At 40.8% G+C, this 15851-nt stretch overlaps 1 protein-coding gene and 1 long non-coding RNA gene across 2 annotated transcripts in view; one reads left to right on the forward strand and one right to left on the reverse strand.

Moving 5' to 3' along the window:
- Window positions 1–14586, forward strand: part of ANKH (ANKH inorganic pyrophosphate transport regulator) — a 107791-nt gene extending 93205 nt beyond the window's left edge. The window contains exons 9-12 of the mRNA XM_036406490.2: window positions 1174–1303; window positions 1942–2065; window positions 2652–2751; window positions 5021–14586. Of these exons, the coding sequence (XP_036262383.1) occupies window positions 1174–1303; window positions 1942–2065; window positions 2652–2751; window positions 5021–5137 (471 nt within the window). The 3' untranslated portion in view covers window positions 5138–14586. The remainder of the gene's footprint in view (window positions 1–1173; window positions 1304–1941; window positions 2066–2651; window positions 2752–5020) is intronic.
- Window positions 3238–6492, reverse strand: LOC118701704 (uncharacterized). Its single transcript, XR_004982572.2, has 3 exons — window positions 6379–6492; window positions 4936–5016; window positions 3238–3697 (listed from the first exon to the last, which is right to left on the reverse strand). It is a non-coding gene; the product is annotated as an uncharacterized LOC118701704 (long non-coding RNA).
- Window positions 14587–15851: the final 1265 nt, after the last annotated feature.

Below are 15851 nucleotides of genomic sequence, written 5' to 3' on the forward strand. Positions count from 1 at the left end.
AAAGTCATCTGAACATGTAGGGGTGTGACTGGATAAAAAGAAAAGAGCTAGCTGCTATGATACTAGGTGGTAGGCTAAAGTATAGCAGAGTGGTTATAGAGTCTTACAGACTCTATTGTACAGCCAATGTGCATAATTTACAGGGTACACAGATTTGTAACCTGACAAGAGGAGTCAGGTTAAATGCCAGAGCATTTAAGATCCCCAGTTTTGCACCATTCAGTCAGCTTACTTCCTTAATATTCACTTAACAATAAATAACACTATAAGAATAACAAGAATAACAAGAATATTACAAGAATATTGTTACAAGAATAACATTAAGAAGTAGTTTTTAAGATCACAAAATCAAATTAAATAACAAAGTATTTATACCTGAAGGTATGCTTTCTTATAGGGAAAGTCCTGTAAGGACTGTCAGGACTGTTCTTCAGTGAGTGCCTTGAACTGAAGCCAGACCTGCAGCTGCCAACAGCCCCTTCAGCTCAGATGGAAACCTCAGGACTTTCCAAAAAATTAAACAGCATGTACTACCACTGTACCAATTGCCATGGGTTTTTCATTAAAATCTTCCTTTCCTGTATGGAGTAAACAGCACACTCTTTAATGAAAACAGGAAGACTTAGTGGATTTGTAGCCTGAGAGCACCATATCTGCAGGACTGTGCTGAACACCTTTGCCTTGCTATCAGACTTACTGCATACCAACAGTACTCTTTCCAGCAGCAAATTTAAACCCCTAGTCTTAGATTCAGGTCAGATCTCTGGGTCTTGGAGGACTTCAAATCTTCAGTTACTGAAAAATTTGATAATCTGTTTAGGAGTACAAGTGTTTTAACCAGATCAAGTGCTGTAAAAATCTGGGAGTTTACTGTTTGAATAACAATAGACCATTCAAGTACAACCACTTGCAGAAAGCATAAAAATTCTTTCTCTATGCATCACTCTTAGTATGTGAGGAAAATTAAGAGTAGGAATTGCTTCTGAAGTTAAGGTATCTCTCTTATGTACACATGTGTTCGAATGAAAGCTAAATATAAATATATACTATGTATACTTACCATTAGTAGAGTTATCTACTCATAAGTAAAGAAATATTTTAGTCCAGGAGGGCCTACCTTTTCATGTGCTTCCCTTCTGAAATATAAAGATTTTTTAATTTTGTTCTTTCTAGCTCTGTTTTGTGATGTTTTGGACACCAAACGTGTCAGAGAAGATTTTAGTTGACATAATTGGAGTAGACTTCGCTTTCGCAGAGCTGTGTGTCGTTCCTTTGCGCATCTTCTCCTTTTTTCCACTTCCAGGTAAAAAAATATAAAGAAAATAAAAGTTCTGTAACCTTGGTGGCTCCTCAGAGCATAAGCATCATATAATAAAAGTTAATACTTCTATCAAAGAGCAAGACAAGCTGGACAACAATAATCAAAAGGTTTTAGATTTCTAGCTCTGTAATTAAATGCAACATCTTTTAGTCTTTTCTGCTTATATGACAAGACAGTTTCATAATAAAGGTAAACTACAAATACAGTAATAAGTACCTGTAGATACCCTTTTTGTGCCTGTTACACCATGTGCCACACAGGAGCCAGATGGAAATTTTTCCTTGGTAGAACTTCTCTTTAAGGAAGGGGATAGTCTGGGGTTTTTTAATGAAGAAAACAGAATGGACTGACTAATAAATTGGTTTTAAGAGAACAGCTCTTAGGACCAAGTGCTGTCCATAACTGATTTTTTTTTTGTTCCTTCATTTTCCCAAATCAGTATATTAGGGCAATTTGAACATAAGATCTACTTGCTTACTAGTAGGGTGCAAAGTTACCAGCAGTAAGTTTTGCATTGGTTATTTCTGAACAGTGCTCTCTGCATGGCAAAGCTGCATATGAAATTACTGACTTTATTTTTTTACTATTCTTGCTTCTTTTTCTCCCCTGTTTATGAACAGTGACTGTCAGAGCACACTTGACTGGTTGGCTGATGACTCTGAAGAAGACATTTGTGTTGGCACCCAGCTCAGTGCTGCGGATTATCGTCCTCATCACCAGTCTCATCGTGCTGCCTTACTTAGGGTAAATCGTTATTCCTCACAGAACCCCTGGATTTGCTTTCCTCTTCATTCCTCTTCCCTGTCACTTGATAGCTGAATTTGCATAGCTGGGAACATTTTCTCCAAATACTAACCACGATACAAGGCCTAAAGAGTGTCACTATCTGGAAAAGAAACATTTACAAATTTACAAGCATGACTGCTCTAGACAGGCACAATTGTGATGTCCCTTTGGAAAAAATACACAAATGTCAAAGAGGCAAAACGTGTCCTAAGGGGAATTTATTTCCATGTTATTAAACTCACTGTTAAGAAAGCTAATGGAACGATATCTTCTTTATAAGCTTAATAATCTATTCTACAGCACTCTGTACAAGACTTTAAATTCTTAGTCCATAATTTGATTCAGTGTGCTTCTTTTACTAAACAGTGTAGCCATTAAAAACAAACGAGTCCTTTAAAATACCAGTTATTCTCTTAGGCAGTATATTGTGTCTTTGAAGAAAATATTTCTATCATCAGATTGGTTATATATGCCAGTGAAAATGTAATTATGAATCATGCATTCTCACACAACAATGACTGCTTTCTTTCTATGCCTCCAACAGAGTTCATGGAGCCACTCTCGGAGTAGGATCCCTTCTCGCTGGTTTTGTAGGAGAATCCACCATGGTTGCAATAGCAGCCTGTTATGTCTATAGGAAACAGGTAAGAATTAGTCTCTGTGGCATCTTATGAAAGCAGGTGGTGAATAGAGTGGGTTTTAGTTCAGATTAAGTTACACTTTAGCAACGAAACTCCCCAGAATCCTCACTTTGGTTTGCTTCCCTGTCAAGTCTCAGAAGTGTGCAGCTTGGAAAGTCTTTGGGTTGAAATAAAACCAAAACGTGCCCTCCAACTGTTAATGGGCATCTAGGCCATGGGACATGCTGGTCTGAAGTCAGAGAGCCTCTTGCTCCTGAAAACACGTGTATCATGGATATCCTGTCCTTACCACCAGCAGTTTTGTGCTGTATATTTGCTGCTGCAGTACAACTCAGCATCTTTATGTAGGCACAGGAACTACTCATCCAAGCTTACAATATGTGTATCTATATGTATATAGAATCATAGAATCACAGAATGGTTTGGATTGGAAGAAACCTTAAAGTTCCAAGAAGTTCCAAGTTCTTTCCCATGGAAGGTGTTATGTAGTGTTACATAGTGTATACATTTACATCTGTAGGTGTACACTATGTAGTACATATATCTCTGTATATAAACTTTTATTTCTTTATAAAACCAGCTCTGCTGAAAATCAACAAGAAGTACAGATGCTTATGTTTTTTTGCTATCCAGAGGAGTGGCTTAAAACAAAACATACTCTGCAGCAGTTGACAATAAGAGCTTACAAATAATTAAACAGGTGCTTTTTACGTACTTTAAGCACTACAATCCTGCATGTGTGGAGTAGCAGTGAAATATGGATTTTGAAGACGATTCTACTAAATTAGGTCAAACACAGGGTAAATATTGACTGGGTGTCTGGGTACATTGCAGTACCTGCATGTTGTTCCCTTTCAGTTATGCGTTCAAAGGCACCGTGTAGGGCACTAGGTCCAGCTCCAAGCAGAACCAGCAAGGTGTGTATGTCATTCTGTAGTACAGGAGGACTCTGTGGATGGAAACAGAAAATATAATCTATGCAGTGACTTTTTTAAAATTAGACTTCTTAGAAAGTGCCAAGTGGAAATACCTACCACTTCTATTTAAAACAAAAAACCAAACTACAGAAGATGGAATATCTAAAAGCCTTTATTGGAACAACCTAAAATCAGTTTTGATATGTGTTGACAGTGCAGGCCATGGCTAGAGTTCAAGATGTACAAGGTTCGTAAGACAACAGAAGAATCATAATATCTGTCATGATTAATTTATCATGTTTGCCTTGAGGACCAAAGAGTAAAACTTTAAGACACTGAAATGGCTTGTCTTGACCTTTGGTTTCACAACATCTTCGTTGCTAGTTTGTTACCATAGTAGCTCACAGAGTCTTTCTGGCCAGGGAGATTGTGCTTCATTTTTCTCAGTGGTGAGTGCAGGTAGTAGGAGCAATAACTGTGCCAGCCTAATTTATTCTTTATTCAGTGTGACAGTGGCAGAGCCAACCAGTAGCTCTATTACACCAGGTTATTCTGACCTGCGGTTGGAGAGCTGCAGATCAAATGTTATGTAGACACCTCTGAAATTTTGGAACTCTGATACACCCATCTCAGCTGAATCAATAATACCTGTGGGAATATTTTGTCAGCTGTACAATTGTTTTCAGTAAAACTAGTCAGGCTGCTGAGAAATGGGTAATAAGGAACAGATGCTTCAACTTGTTTTTTAGGGGCCTGAACTCTTCTTAGCTTTACTAATCCAGGACATCCTGGATGAATCATAGGACTCTTGAATGACCTCCTGCTCCTGCTGGCCAAAAATATTCTAATATTACTTTGCTTTGCTGAGGCAAGAGATCACAGTGGATCAGCAACACTAAGAAAAGCCGGAATGCTCAGATCTTGTAAAATTCCTGAAGTTTGACATTTGAGAAATTAGGTTGCCACCTCACCTCCCTCCCGAGAGAAGCTTTTCTTCTCTCACATTTTGTTTTCCTTCCTTTTTTTAAATAAGAAGTCTGTGATGTAAAAGATTCCAGATGCTCTCTTCCCTCCAGTCTTGCTGAAGCCTGTTTTGGATGTCGCTTAGCATAAGAAATGCCTGATTGCATTTATGTTAGAAAGGAGAAAACTGAGCCCCAGAAAGGCTACAGAAATCTTCTAAGTTAAGCCAAGTCGTTAGTGGCAAGCCACAAATATGACACAAATATTCTAGTTTTTAATAACATACTCTAACAAACCATATTCTCACCTCACTTCTCCCAGTGTCCAAAGCTGATGGGAGTGCGTTCATGCACAATTTACTGATAGGTTTCTGGATGCTTGTTTCAATCTAGAAAAAGAAGAGGAATGAGAATGAGACAGCTGCAGAAGGTGAAGACTCTGCAATGACCGACATGCCTCACACGGAGGAAATGACAGACATCGTAGAAATGAGAGAAGAGAATGAATAATAAATGGGATGCAATTGTTCTCTGCAGGGACGATTGGAGTGACGCTTCAGCATCTTGTCGTCTCTCATACTTTTTTGTTTGTTCGTTTTTATTTTTGTAATAAAGAGGCCTTGATTTAAAAGGTTTCAGATAAATTCTCTAGCATACTGAGTATGCTCTCACTGATGAGGGACCTAAAAAGAGGTCTTTGCTTCTTTTTTTTCTTTTTTTTTTTCCAATTGATTTTTTTTTTTTCTCACTCCATGCAAGCGTAAAAGATACAATTGCATCACTGTAGAGTCTTCCTTACTTATGCATCCACCTTCTCTGGACAATCTGCATTTGTCAACCAAAGCCCTGCTCCTGTGCGCCTGTGTGTGTGCGGACCTGCGCTCGCACACGCGCACTGCCACATGCCACTGGCTCAATGCTACTGCCATAACCCCACTCCCTCCCCTCTCTCCTTCTCCTTCCTTTTCTTGATGAGAAATGGAAAAGAAGTTTGGAATACAGAGCTTTATTTTACTCGCTTGAAAATGACTTTGCTACATAAACTAATATACTATGGTGAACTATATCTTTTTGTTTGGCCTCATCACTAGAGCTTATACTGGACAGGGTACAAGACAGGGAGGAACGTGGGAGTCTCCACATAAATAGTGGAGAAAAACAGGTTCCTCTCTCATATTGAAAGTGTGTGGATGTGTATATACACACACAGGTACATGAACAGAGACATATATATATATTTTTATATATATATATATGCATATGTTAAATAAAATCACAGGACAAGAACTCTATTTAGCTTTCATTCCATCAGAAAGATAGTAATCTTTTGAAAAATATAAACATTTAATTCAGAATTTTCTTGAATCATTAAGTCCCACCTTACATATAATTTTCTTTAGGAAAAAAACATGCACTTTCCTCTTGTGAAGAGGGTGATGGCAACTGATAGACTTTGACTGTATTTGAATAAAACAAAAATAAATATTGACAAGCTTTACCAAAGTTCTTGTCCACTGACCTAACTTTAATTTTTAAAGGTTGATTTGTTCTCTATAATTATTTCTGGTGCCTCTATATTAAAAAAGAGTAAGATCAGATAACATATGCAGGATACCGTGCTAGATAACATTACTAGACATAGTTCCATGAGATTGTACACGTACTCACATGTGTGTGCATGTGTATATATACTTCTATACACATGCACGCACACGCACAGAGAAATGTATGTTTTGCTATAATGTATTTACCTATGCAGTAGGTCAAAATCCATGTGGTGAAGCTCAAGTACTGATGGTCCTCCAAGCTGAAAATTAGGGGCTTTGATGATCTGTTGGCTCTCAAGGCAGCGTTGTGTGGGGGCCAGGAGCCATCCACGCGAGCCCTGCGGAGCTGTGCTTGTGGCTGGAGTGCGCCTTAAATACAGCATGAGGTCAGGAGGGAGACTCAGGTTGGGTGGAAATCAAGGCTGTAAGAGGTGAGGGAAGCAGGGAGGTTTTGGGAGCCACCAATGCTGCTGTGGCAGCAGTTTGTGTTTCTGTGCTCTTCTGTGTTTGGCTGCGGGGCAGCACTTGTTACTGGTCTGTAGTAGCTTGAGTCCTTTCAGATTTAATCATGTCAGAGTCTGGAAACCATGATCCTCCATCCTATATCCATAAATCAATTAATTTAACCTTATTTAGTAAAATTATATTTTTCTAAGTTGTGGAAATTATTATTTAATTGTGGACAAATTCTGTTTCTAGATTTATTTGCCAGGTAGTCCCAGCAGTCAGAGAACTGATCAAAACTAAACATTACTTTAAATGTTTTATCAGTATATGTGTATGTAGACATACACATGTGTATAAATATATATATATATATTGTATATTATGTACATTTATTTTAAACTACAATACGTTTCCTATTTTTCCAGGTTCAGCTAAAAATGTCTCTACAAAACTACTGAGTTGACTAGTAACCAGTTATGGCCGTCATGAAAGACATTGTATCAATGAACTTTACATTTTATTGGAAAGATTTGTACCAATTTGTTACATATGCAAATACAATAAGAAAAAAATTCAGAAATTACTGTGTTAACTGACAGATTTGCTAAATCAGTTTATGGTTAATGAGCAGTGGTGCTGGGAGGGTAAGACTAAAATCAGTAACCATGTTTGCTGTGTCACCACAGGGTAAATACTTTTTGACACTAGAGTAAAACAATTTTTTTTAAAAAACCCTCAGACAAATTAATGTGTGCAGGATGTAAACTGTACACAGTCATGAATACAGGTTCTCAGACAGGTTCTCATATGTATATAAGGTGTATATAGACAGTCACAGATCACAGTGACCATTTGAGGTCTCCTCTATTCATGTAGTTTTGGTTTCTCCAGTACATTTGTCTCCAAGTCCACAAGATGCAGTTTTTCAGGAACTGTAGAGATGAAGCAGGAAAATATTTTTGTGTAATGTGTGAGTTTCTTTTGGTACATGACTAAAATTCAAACAGCAGTACTTTTGAAGAATTTTGAGCCTTACCAGTGTAGGTTTCAAGGTCATGATTGCACCATAAAGTAAAAATCTGAAAACAAAGGATAACACTGAGGCTTGTACTTTAGATAAAAAATAACCAGATTTTTAAAAATTAATTTTTGGTCATACAGAGCTAAACTAATGGCACTATAAAAGATAAATTTTCAATTGTGTGTGTAATACTTACTTGTCCTTTACTTTGCAAGATACTGAGTGAGCACAGGAGTGGTGAAATTTGGGCAAGAATTGAAGCAGAGACATAAGGACATGTGCATTGCATCTCTTTCTGCTTCCTGCAGGTCATGTATTTCTTTACATTTCTCTGCTGGATTAACAAAATGTGATGACATTTCTGCAGGGAGCGAGTCCCAGCCAGCCCCTCGTGCTGGTCCCGCTGGTGGGCAGGCAGGGTGTCAGCGAGGAGGGATTTCTCCCTCTGTCCCTGGCAGACACTGGACTTGCTTCTGGGACTGTTGGCAGGAGCTTCAGCAAGCTGCTGAAACCTCCTGCTGCCTGTTAGTGGCAAATTGAGCTGGGCTGGTGAAGCAGCCAGTGTGATGGGCTGCAGGTTGGGAGTGGGCAGACATCCTCTGTGGCCAAAGCCCCCGTCAGAGCATCACTGACAGTGTCTCTGTCAGGAGATGCTGGCACATGCCCTGTCCTGCACTTCCTCCTTTCCAAATGTACTTCCTTGAGTTCTAGTGCAATGGCTTAGCTGTGTCTCTCTTGTGCTGTTGCTTATGAAATGGTTATCTATCTCTGTGGTAATTATTTTGCAATAGAAACCTGTCCTGTTTCTGTGTCAGAGAGCTGGAGCACCGTCATCTCAGTGAATTCATGTGGAGACTTGGCCTTTCCAGACTGCATTACACAATCAAAGTTACAATAAAAAGAGAAAAAAAAGTTGATCTGCATCTTACATCTTGTATTGCAGAGCAGCTCGCACAGAGGGAAATAAGGGCAGAACACAGATAAGCTGTGGATTAATGTTCCTCAGCTTTTAATAAGTACATAAAATTGTGTTAATGTGTCTTGAGCTTTCCTTTTTCAGAATTAAGAGAAAACATTGCAGGTTTTTCCCCCTCCCTGCCCTAAGCAAGCTCTCATGCTCACCATGCACAGACTTGATGGACAAAGCTCTGCATCTCTGGGCCGGTGCCCGAAGCCGTGTGGGTGCAGCAGCGCATTCCCAGGCCTGGGACATCCTGCTCCCCATCCCCCTGGCACAGCCCCTCTACACAGGAGGGCTCAGATCCCTGCTTCTTTAGATAGAGCCGCCCTAAGTGAGAGCATTGGGTAAGTAACAGAGAAGTCTTTTTGTTTTCCACTCATTTTACTGCTAAATATTTCCTTTGAGCAGGAGATTTATATCTGGCTCCTGCTCGGTGTTCCACCGATTCTGCAGCCAGGGAGGAGCAGCCCCAGACGGAGGCTTGGCTGATGAATACAGCTGATTCAGGGCAGGCCACGGCCCACGAACAGAAACCCTTTGAAGGCAGGAGCGCCTTCTTTTATGGGATGGCGCCTCGTGCTTAGAAAAAGGCAGAAAGGATGGATGCTTTCAGTCAGGGCAGCCAGAGGCGTCGGGCACGGCTTTGTGCTGGGCTGCAGGCTGGCAAGGGGAAGGGAGCATCCCGCACTTTCGGCATCCCAGCCCCCTGCTGGAGAAGTGCAGGACACTGCAGGGCAGGATGGGCTCCGCCTCTCAGCCAGGGCCTGTGGTTGTGCAGGGTTGGCAGAGGCTCGAGTGCAGCTGGTTGCTTCCTGGGGACAGTGGCAGTAACCCTTGGAAAGCCTTGGGATTTGTGTATGGGTGTGGTGTGTATAGGAGAGTGCTGCCCAGGCAAGTTTGTTATGACCTTTGAGTAGTTCCTTGGAACAAGAGTTCAAGTCTAAACATGATGTGGGACTAATACTATGCCATTTTTTAAATTTGCAATTTAAGCTACACAAAAGAGTAAACGAAACAGCAGACCATCATGTTTTACCATTAAGCTAAAACATGATTTAGTTAGTGAGCTGGAATGGGAGAGAAAGAGGACACGTTGAAAATTGTACAGATATTGCATATCCCTCCCAAAGACAGCAGCATGGTGTGGAGAGGAGGGAATCAAAGGGCAGAAAACACCATTTCCCTTTCAGCTGCCCTGGAGAGGACTGAGTATGAGGAGCAGTGTGTCTGTGTAACACCACTTCCTCCTTCCCAGTAGAGGAGCCTTCAGAGACAGGAGTGTGAAACACCTTTGAAGATGATTCAAGCAGAAATAAACCTGCATACAGGTTTTATAATGTGCAGTAGGGAGGTGTCTTCCAGTTTCTGAGTAACTGACAGGGCTGCACTGGGGAAATGTTACTTAAGTATTAATTAAACATGAGAAAATGATCGCAATTTTGGTAGCAAATTGGCATGTCCCAAATACCAGCTTAACCATAAAATGATAGGATTCCCTTCCCTAGTTCATGTTTGGCTTTCTACTGAGTACAGCAAACCATCTATTTTGAAGGGAGTAAGGTCCTGTGGAGGTGTTGCAGTGCAGAACAGGCTGTGGGGACTTGTGGTAGAGTCCCAGGTAGGAAGAGGAGCTCTGAATTTGTTCTGCAACACACTGTATAGGAGCCTGGCAGCATCGTGAAACCAGGCAGAATTGTCAGCTTAGCAGCAAACTGGGTCCAAGCATGGTCACAAGCTACAGCAGCCCTGCAGAGCAGCAGGAGGGCATGGGATGCAGGGCAGCCCTGGCTCCAAGCTCAAGCAGCTTGTGTGGATTTGCTTTGGAGAGCCAAGTTCAATTGTCAGTGCATAGATGCAATCCTCAGCAAAACCAGTGCCAGACCTCTCAGTAATTGGCACCTTCTGAACAAAAAGGCCAAAGACAAAGTACGAGGTCAGAGAGATTGAGCTTTAGGCTCGGCTTGGAGCACAGACTTGCACAGAACGGCATTTTGGCTGCAGTTCCTGCAAATTAATTGTAGGGTTAGAGAATGAGCTTCAGTCTCCACATTTCATAACCATGACATCCAATCCATCTCAGTAAAACAGAAGGATGGCCCTCTATTTCTAGGTGCTCTTTTGTCTGTAATCCCAAGGGGAAACTTTTCGTTAGTTTTACCAGACCTTGTCACTGCACAAATCAATTTATTAGTTTTACCTCATTATTTTCTGTCATTCCAAGTCCAGTGTCTTCAGATATTTCCTCATTTTCTTCTGAAGGTTCCTGCTAGGCTTATTTTGTGTGTTGGCATTTTGAGAAGAAAAATGTAATCGTCATGCTGACTGAATGTCAACTAATGCTGTGATTAAAAAGTAGCTTACAACAAAAGTCTTCTTTGATGGACTGTTTTTTACTTCACATTTGCTAAGCTGGAAAGGAGAGTCAAAAAGTAGAAGGAATTGGGGGAAATCTTTTGCTAAAATCAAGAATTAAATGAGTTAGTTCAAGTTAATTTCTTAACTCCAGCCACCTTGTGACTTCCTAGTGAAAACCTTTATCCAGACTATTCCAGCAAAGTTAGCAGTGCATCCAGGAACAGCACAGAATAGTTTGAGACATGCAGGTTTTGTGTATTTCACAACTGAATGTATAATGAATTGAAAAGTCTGATTAACAGGGGTAATCCATTATGTTTAAAATTCATCTGGACATGAGCAGCCTGGTCCAGTATCAAAGGCAGCCCTGCTTTGAATGGAGGGGGACTTAGCAAGAAAACTGCCTGCAATCCACTTACAACCTAAATTGTTCTCTGATTCAACCAGGAACCTAGAGAGGTCCCTTCATCTTAAAGGACTTAAGATTGCTTGCCTTTTTTTAGGCTTTTAGTTCAGGATTGAGAGACAGTGCCTAACAGGGGCCTTCAATGTAGATATGTAAGCAAAAATGTTGAGCTGCACAGATTCTTTTGCCGATGAAAAAACTCTGGTATTGCAGAGCCAGCTTTACAGTGCCCTCCCACCCTCTGGAAGCCCACAATGAGAGCAAAGCAAAAACAAACAAAACAAAAACAGACAACATTGTATCTGCAGACAAAGTCTTTGAGTACTGTACTGCACTTCTCCCATTAACTCTCTAAGCAAAACTGCCTGGAAACAGAAAGCAATTGCACTTATTACCTGCTCCTCCCACCTCTCTTCATGTGCATTACTCAGCATTTAAAAAAAAGCTACCCTTTCCCATAACTCCCCTTTGTAATCAAGGTAATGCAAAGTAAATACTTACATTTATGTAATAGAATGGCTTGGCCTGCCTGTAAATGAGAGCATATAAATCCCCTCTTAGGAATGGCTGTAAAAATTGGAACAGCAGCTTTATCCATAATTCATTAAAAAACCCACAACAAAAATGCAAAGAAAAAATTGCAGAACTGGAAAAAAATTTCATTAACTTTTAAGGAAACTATTGCCTGGGTGGCAAGTAAGGTGTATGTGCACATGCAGAAAACAGAGCCTGGAACTAACATTCATTACTTAACTTTGTAGTTTGCTCTCCAAAGCAAATGTAACTCTGCTTTTGTGCCTATTATGATGAACAAAAAATCCCTCCTAAGCTGTAATGAAACAATTGGAAGGCTACAGGCAATAAATTAACTGGTTACTTAGATCAACTGATTTTATCCACCAACTTTGCAGGCACCACAAAACTGCAAAAGCAAAATCTCGAAAAAAGTTAAAGATACCTATTTTTGTAGATGACATTTCCTTGCTTATTACCATCAGCAACTTTTTCACTTGGTTTAATAAAATTATTTGCAATATCTTTGTATATTTTTAAAAAGCAAATGCACAGGATGCAAGGCTTGTGTTTCAAATGGCAGAAACAGCCCCCACTATCATAGAGGCAATCAAGCTCAGATCATGTCAGGTTTTGATCTTTCAGAACATTGCTCTGTCTGCTCCCTTATTTTAGATAATTTAGGTTATTTTGTGGTGTTACTGCCTCTGCCTTAGTTTTGTGAAGCCAAACACCTATGGAGGGTTTGTGATAAGAGACTTGAAGTTGGGATTGCAAGCAATGTCAAAGCCCCCTGCAATGCCTGTGCTGTTTGACAGGGATTTTACCACCACACACCACAGAAATTCAAAGTGGACTTGACTCTCTCTGGTGGAATGGCTGAAATGCATTTCATGGGGCTTGGGCAGCACAGCCCAGCAGCATTCCCTTTGAGAAAGACTTGTTTCCCCTCCATGGGACAGAAAGCTTCTGAGAGTGCCTGAGGAGGAGCACATGTGAGTGCAGAGGACTGAGTGTGTGCATGTGGACAGACAGACAGGTGGCTGCAAATGAAAGAGCTGAAGTGTCTTTTGCAAGCACCCTGCACTGTGTTACCCTGCAAGGACCATACTGGAGGGCAAAGAGAGCAAGAAGCCCTTCATCTGTCATCTTTAGTGAAAGCTTCTCTGGCATTTAAAGGTTACTGGGCATCTTAGTAGATCCCAGTTACTAGAGAAACACAAATTTTGTAGTGCTAGGAGCACAGCAGAGAGCAAACTTTGCTGCACCTTTTGCAGTGCAGAAGCCAGTGCCACACAGCCCTCTCTCTCCAGCTTTGCACCCTTGAGCAGGCCAGCCACAAGGTCAGTCTAGAAGGAAACTACCAATGTTGAGCAGAACCTAAAGTAGGAGCCAAGAACTGTTTTCTCTTCCCAGCAGGAAGTCATCATGGAGAAGAACCAAACCATGTAGCTCCCTGCATAACTCCCAGGAAGTCTCAGTTCTGAGGCAGTTTCTGAGCAAAGATAGCTTTGGCCACATCATGCGAGGTCAGACTGCACCACTTGTAAGATGATACTACAAGCACAGAGGGTTTTCCAATCTCAAAGGGGTGCTATAAGGATAACAGTCACTAATGCTGGTGAAATATGCTTGGATACTACAGGGAACAGTGTCACAGAAATGCCTAAAAATACTGAATTCATCTTTGCATGTTCTAATTGTGCCTTTGGGTTCTCTAAAATTGACTTGTTTTTAGTTTTATAGAAATACTTTTGGAATTGAGAGTGAGAAGTAGTGTCTGGAAGCAGTATCCTAAACAAAGGCAACCCAAAATCTAAAGACTCTTGCTCAGGAAAGAGGGGAAAGGAAGTTTGGGAGCCTCATTTCTTCCCAGCCTGGCCCTCTGACCATGGATTATTCTGCAGGACAACATCTTGTTCTGTTCTCAGCAGGCAAACTGCTGAAAGAGGCAAAAGCAGTAGCTAGCCACACTTGGCCAAAGTTGCCCTGAGATTAGGGTAAATTCTCTATCAACACACTTCTGCAGAGAAAAGGCCTCATTTTTCAGTTTGTTCCTATAATTTGAAGGTAAATCTGAGAACTAGGCAAATACATATTTCACCTAAGAGGTATCAGTGGGTTTTAATTTCTTTTAGAATATCTTTCAGCATCAACATCAGATTCTTTCTTAGGATAAAGCTGTCTTTATGAAAGCAGTGTGCCTAATAGCCATCCTCGACTACTTAAACAAGTCAATTTTGCAAGGACTGTAGCTGTCAAGCCAGAGCACTGTTTGGAACTACAGTACAGGGATCCTAGATTTTAAATTAAATGTTACCTCATGCATCATTTTCTATCATACTTGTAGAATTCCAGGTAGTTTATCTCAAAATAAATGTTGCTTTCTGTAATTTGTACACATGCTAAAGCTGCTGGTATGTTTTTTTAATGACTGTTCTGCTCTGCTTTAAACATGTGGGTTTTCTTTAAACAAAAATGAAGGTTAAAACTTTGTACATTTTTAAAATGACTGCTAAGGTCAGAAGTATAAAAGTATATGTTGCATTAAAATCGAGTGCTGTTTATGTATTTAACATAGATGTACGTTTTTGCATTGTTAAAAAGAATGATTCCATGCTTTCTTTGAGGGGGATCTGTGCTCCAATATTGTCTGATAGCTTTCATATTCTAATTACTTTAATTAAAGTTCTAACAGTTTGCATATGATTCATGATTCTGATTTCTTCTGTTTTATTAAATCTGATAACCTGACATGGTCTAAAATGCTCTTCTCATTTGGAACAAGCAAAATATACCTCCTGGTGAGAAATTAATCCAACACTCAAACTGTTTTTGAATTACAAGCATGATGCTGCCAACCACAAGGTCTTAACTTGAAGTTAATGAAATCCAAAGGTATCCATAAAATGATGCAAGAAAAGCTCTTTATTTCTACAAAGCCTCCAAGTGTCGTTGATATGGAAATACCAAGGCCAGAATATTTTTTCCATACCAAATCAAATACTTTTGTCATTCCTGTTAAAACAGACACTTAGTATTTAAAGGGAGAGCATTATTCTCATCAGGCCAAGGCAAACTCAGGTGTCAGGAGAAGATTCATCCATCTGGCTGGTCACCAAAGCTGTCCTTATGAAGCTGCAAAAGCATTCTTAATCAAAAATATTTTTTTTAATTTTGATCACATTCCTTAAGTATTCCTAAATGACCAAATGTGAGCCACTCAGAGCCAGTGAGAAGACTGGCTTTTAGTGTTTTGACACTTGAGCAGCCACTGGTTTTAAAATGGTCTTGGAGAGGTTCCATGGTAAGACTTTGCCCATGACCCCTTGAGATCCTGGTGCCTCAGCTCTCCTCACACTGGCCCACAGCAGAGAATCCAGCCTTCGGGTTTCCTGCCCTTGTCGGCCCCTCAGTTCCTGCCTGTTTCTCCTTGTCTCCTCCCTTAGGGACTCCATGACCACCCTCTCATGTCCCTGGCATCTGTGAAGGGCTGGGAAACAGCTCTCTTTCTCCTGGACCTTGGTGCAGGGCTGTCCAGGGGACATTCAGAGAGCCCTGAGCTGGCTCTCACCATGCCCAGCTCCCCCTTCCCGCTCTCCAGCCATGGCTGCAGAGAGGATTGTTTATGTCTAGTCATGTTCCTGTCTGAGAGCAGGAGGGCTGAGCAGAGCAGAGGACACATTCAGGGTACCTACACCAGCAAATGATCTGTCTCTGCCCCACTCCCAGGCACGGGCTCACTGGCTGCTGGCACAGCTGTCCCATGCACAGAGCGGTCCCTGACCTTCCCGAGCTCTCCCTGCCCAGAGCACTGCCCCTGTAGGAGGCCATGCTAAAAATAAAAGTAAAAAATAAAATAAAATAGGAAAAGAAAAGGGAGCTTGGATAGGGGTCAGAAAAAGATACTGCCCTTGTGCTGTTCATGAGGCCAGACCAAGGGAGAAAACATCCCATGGCTCGGGAGGCCAGAG

The sequence above is a fragment of the Molothrus ater genome, chromosome 1, assembly GCF_012460135.2.
Source record: "Molothrus ater isolate BHLD 08-10-18 breed brown headed cowbird chromosome 1, BPBGC_Mater_1.1, whole genome shotgun sequence".
Lineage (NCBI taxonomy): Eukaryota > Metazoa > Chordata > Aves > Passeriformes > Icteridae > Molothrus > Molothrus ater.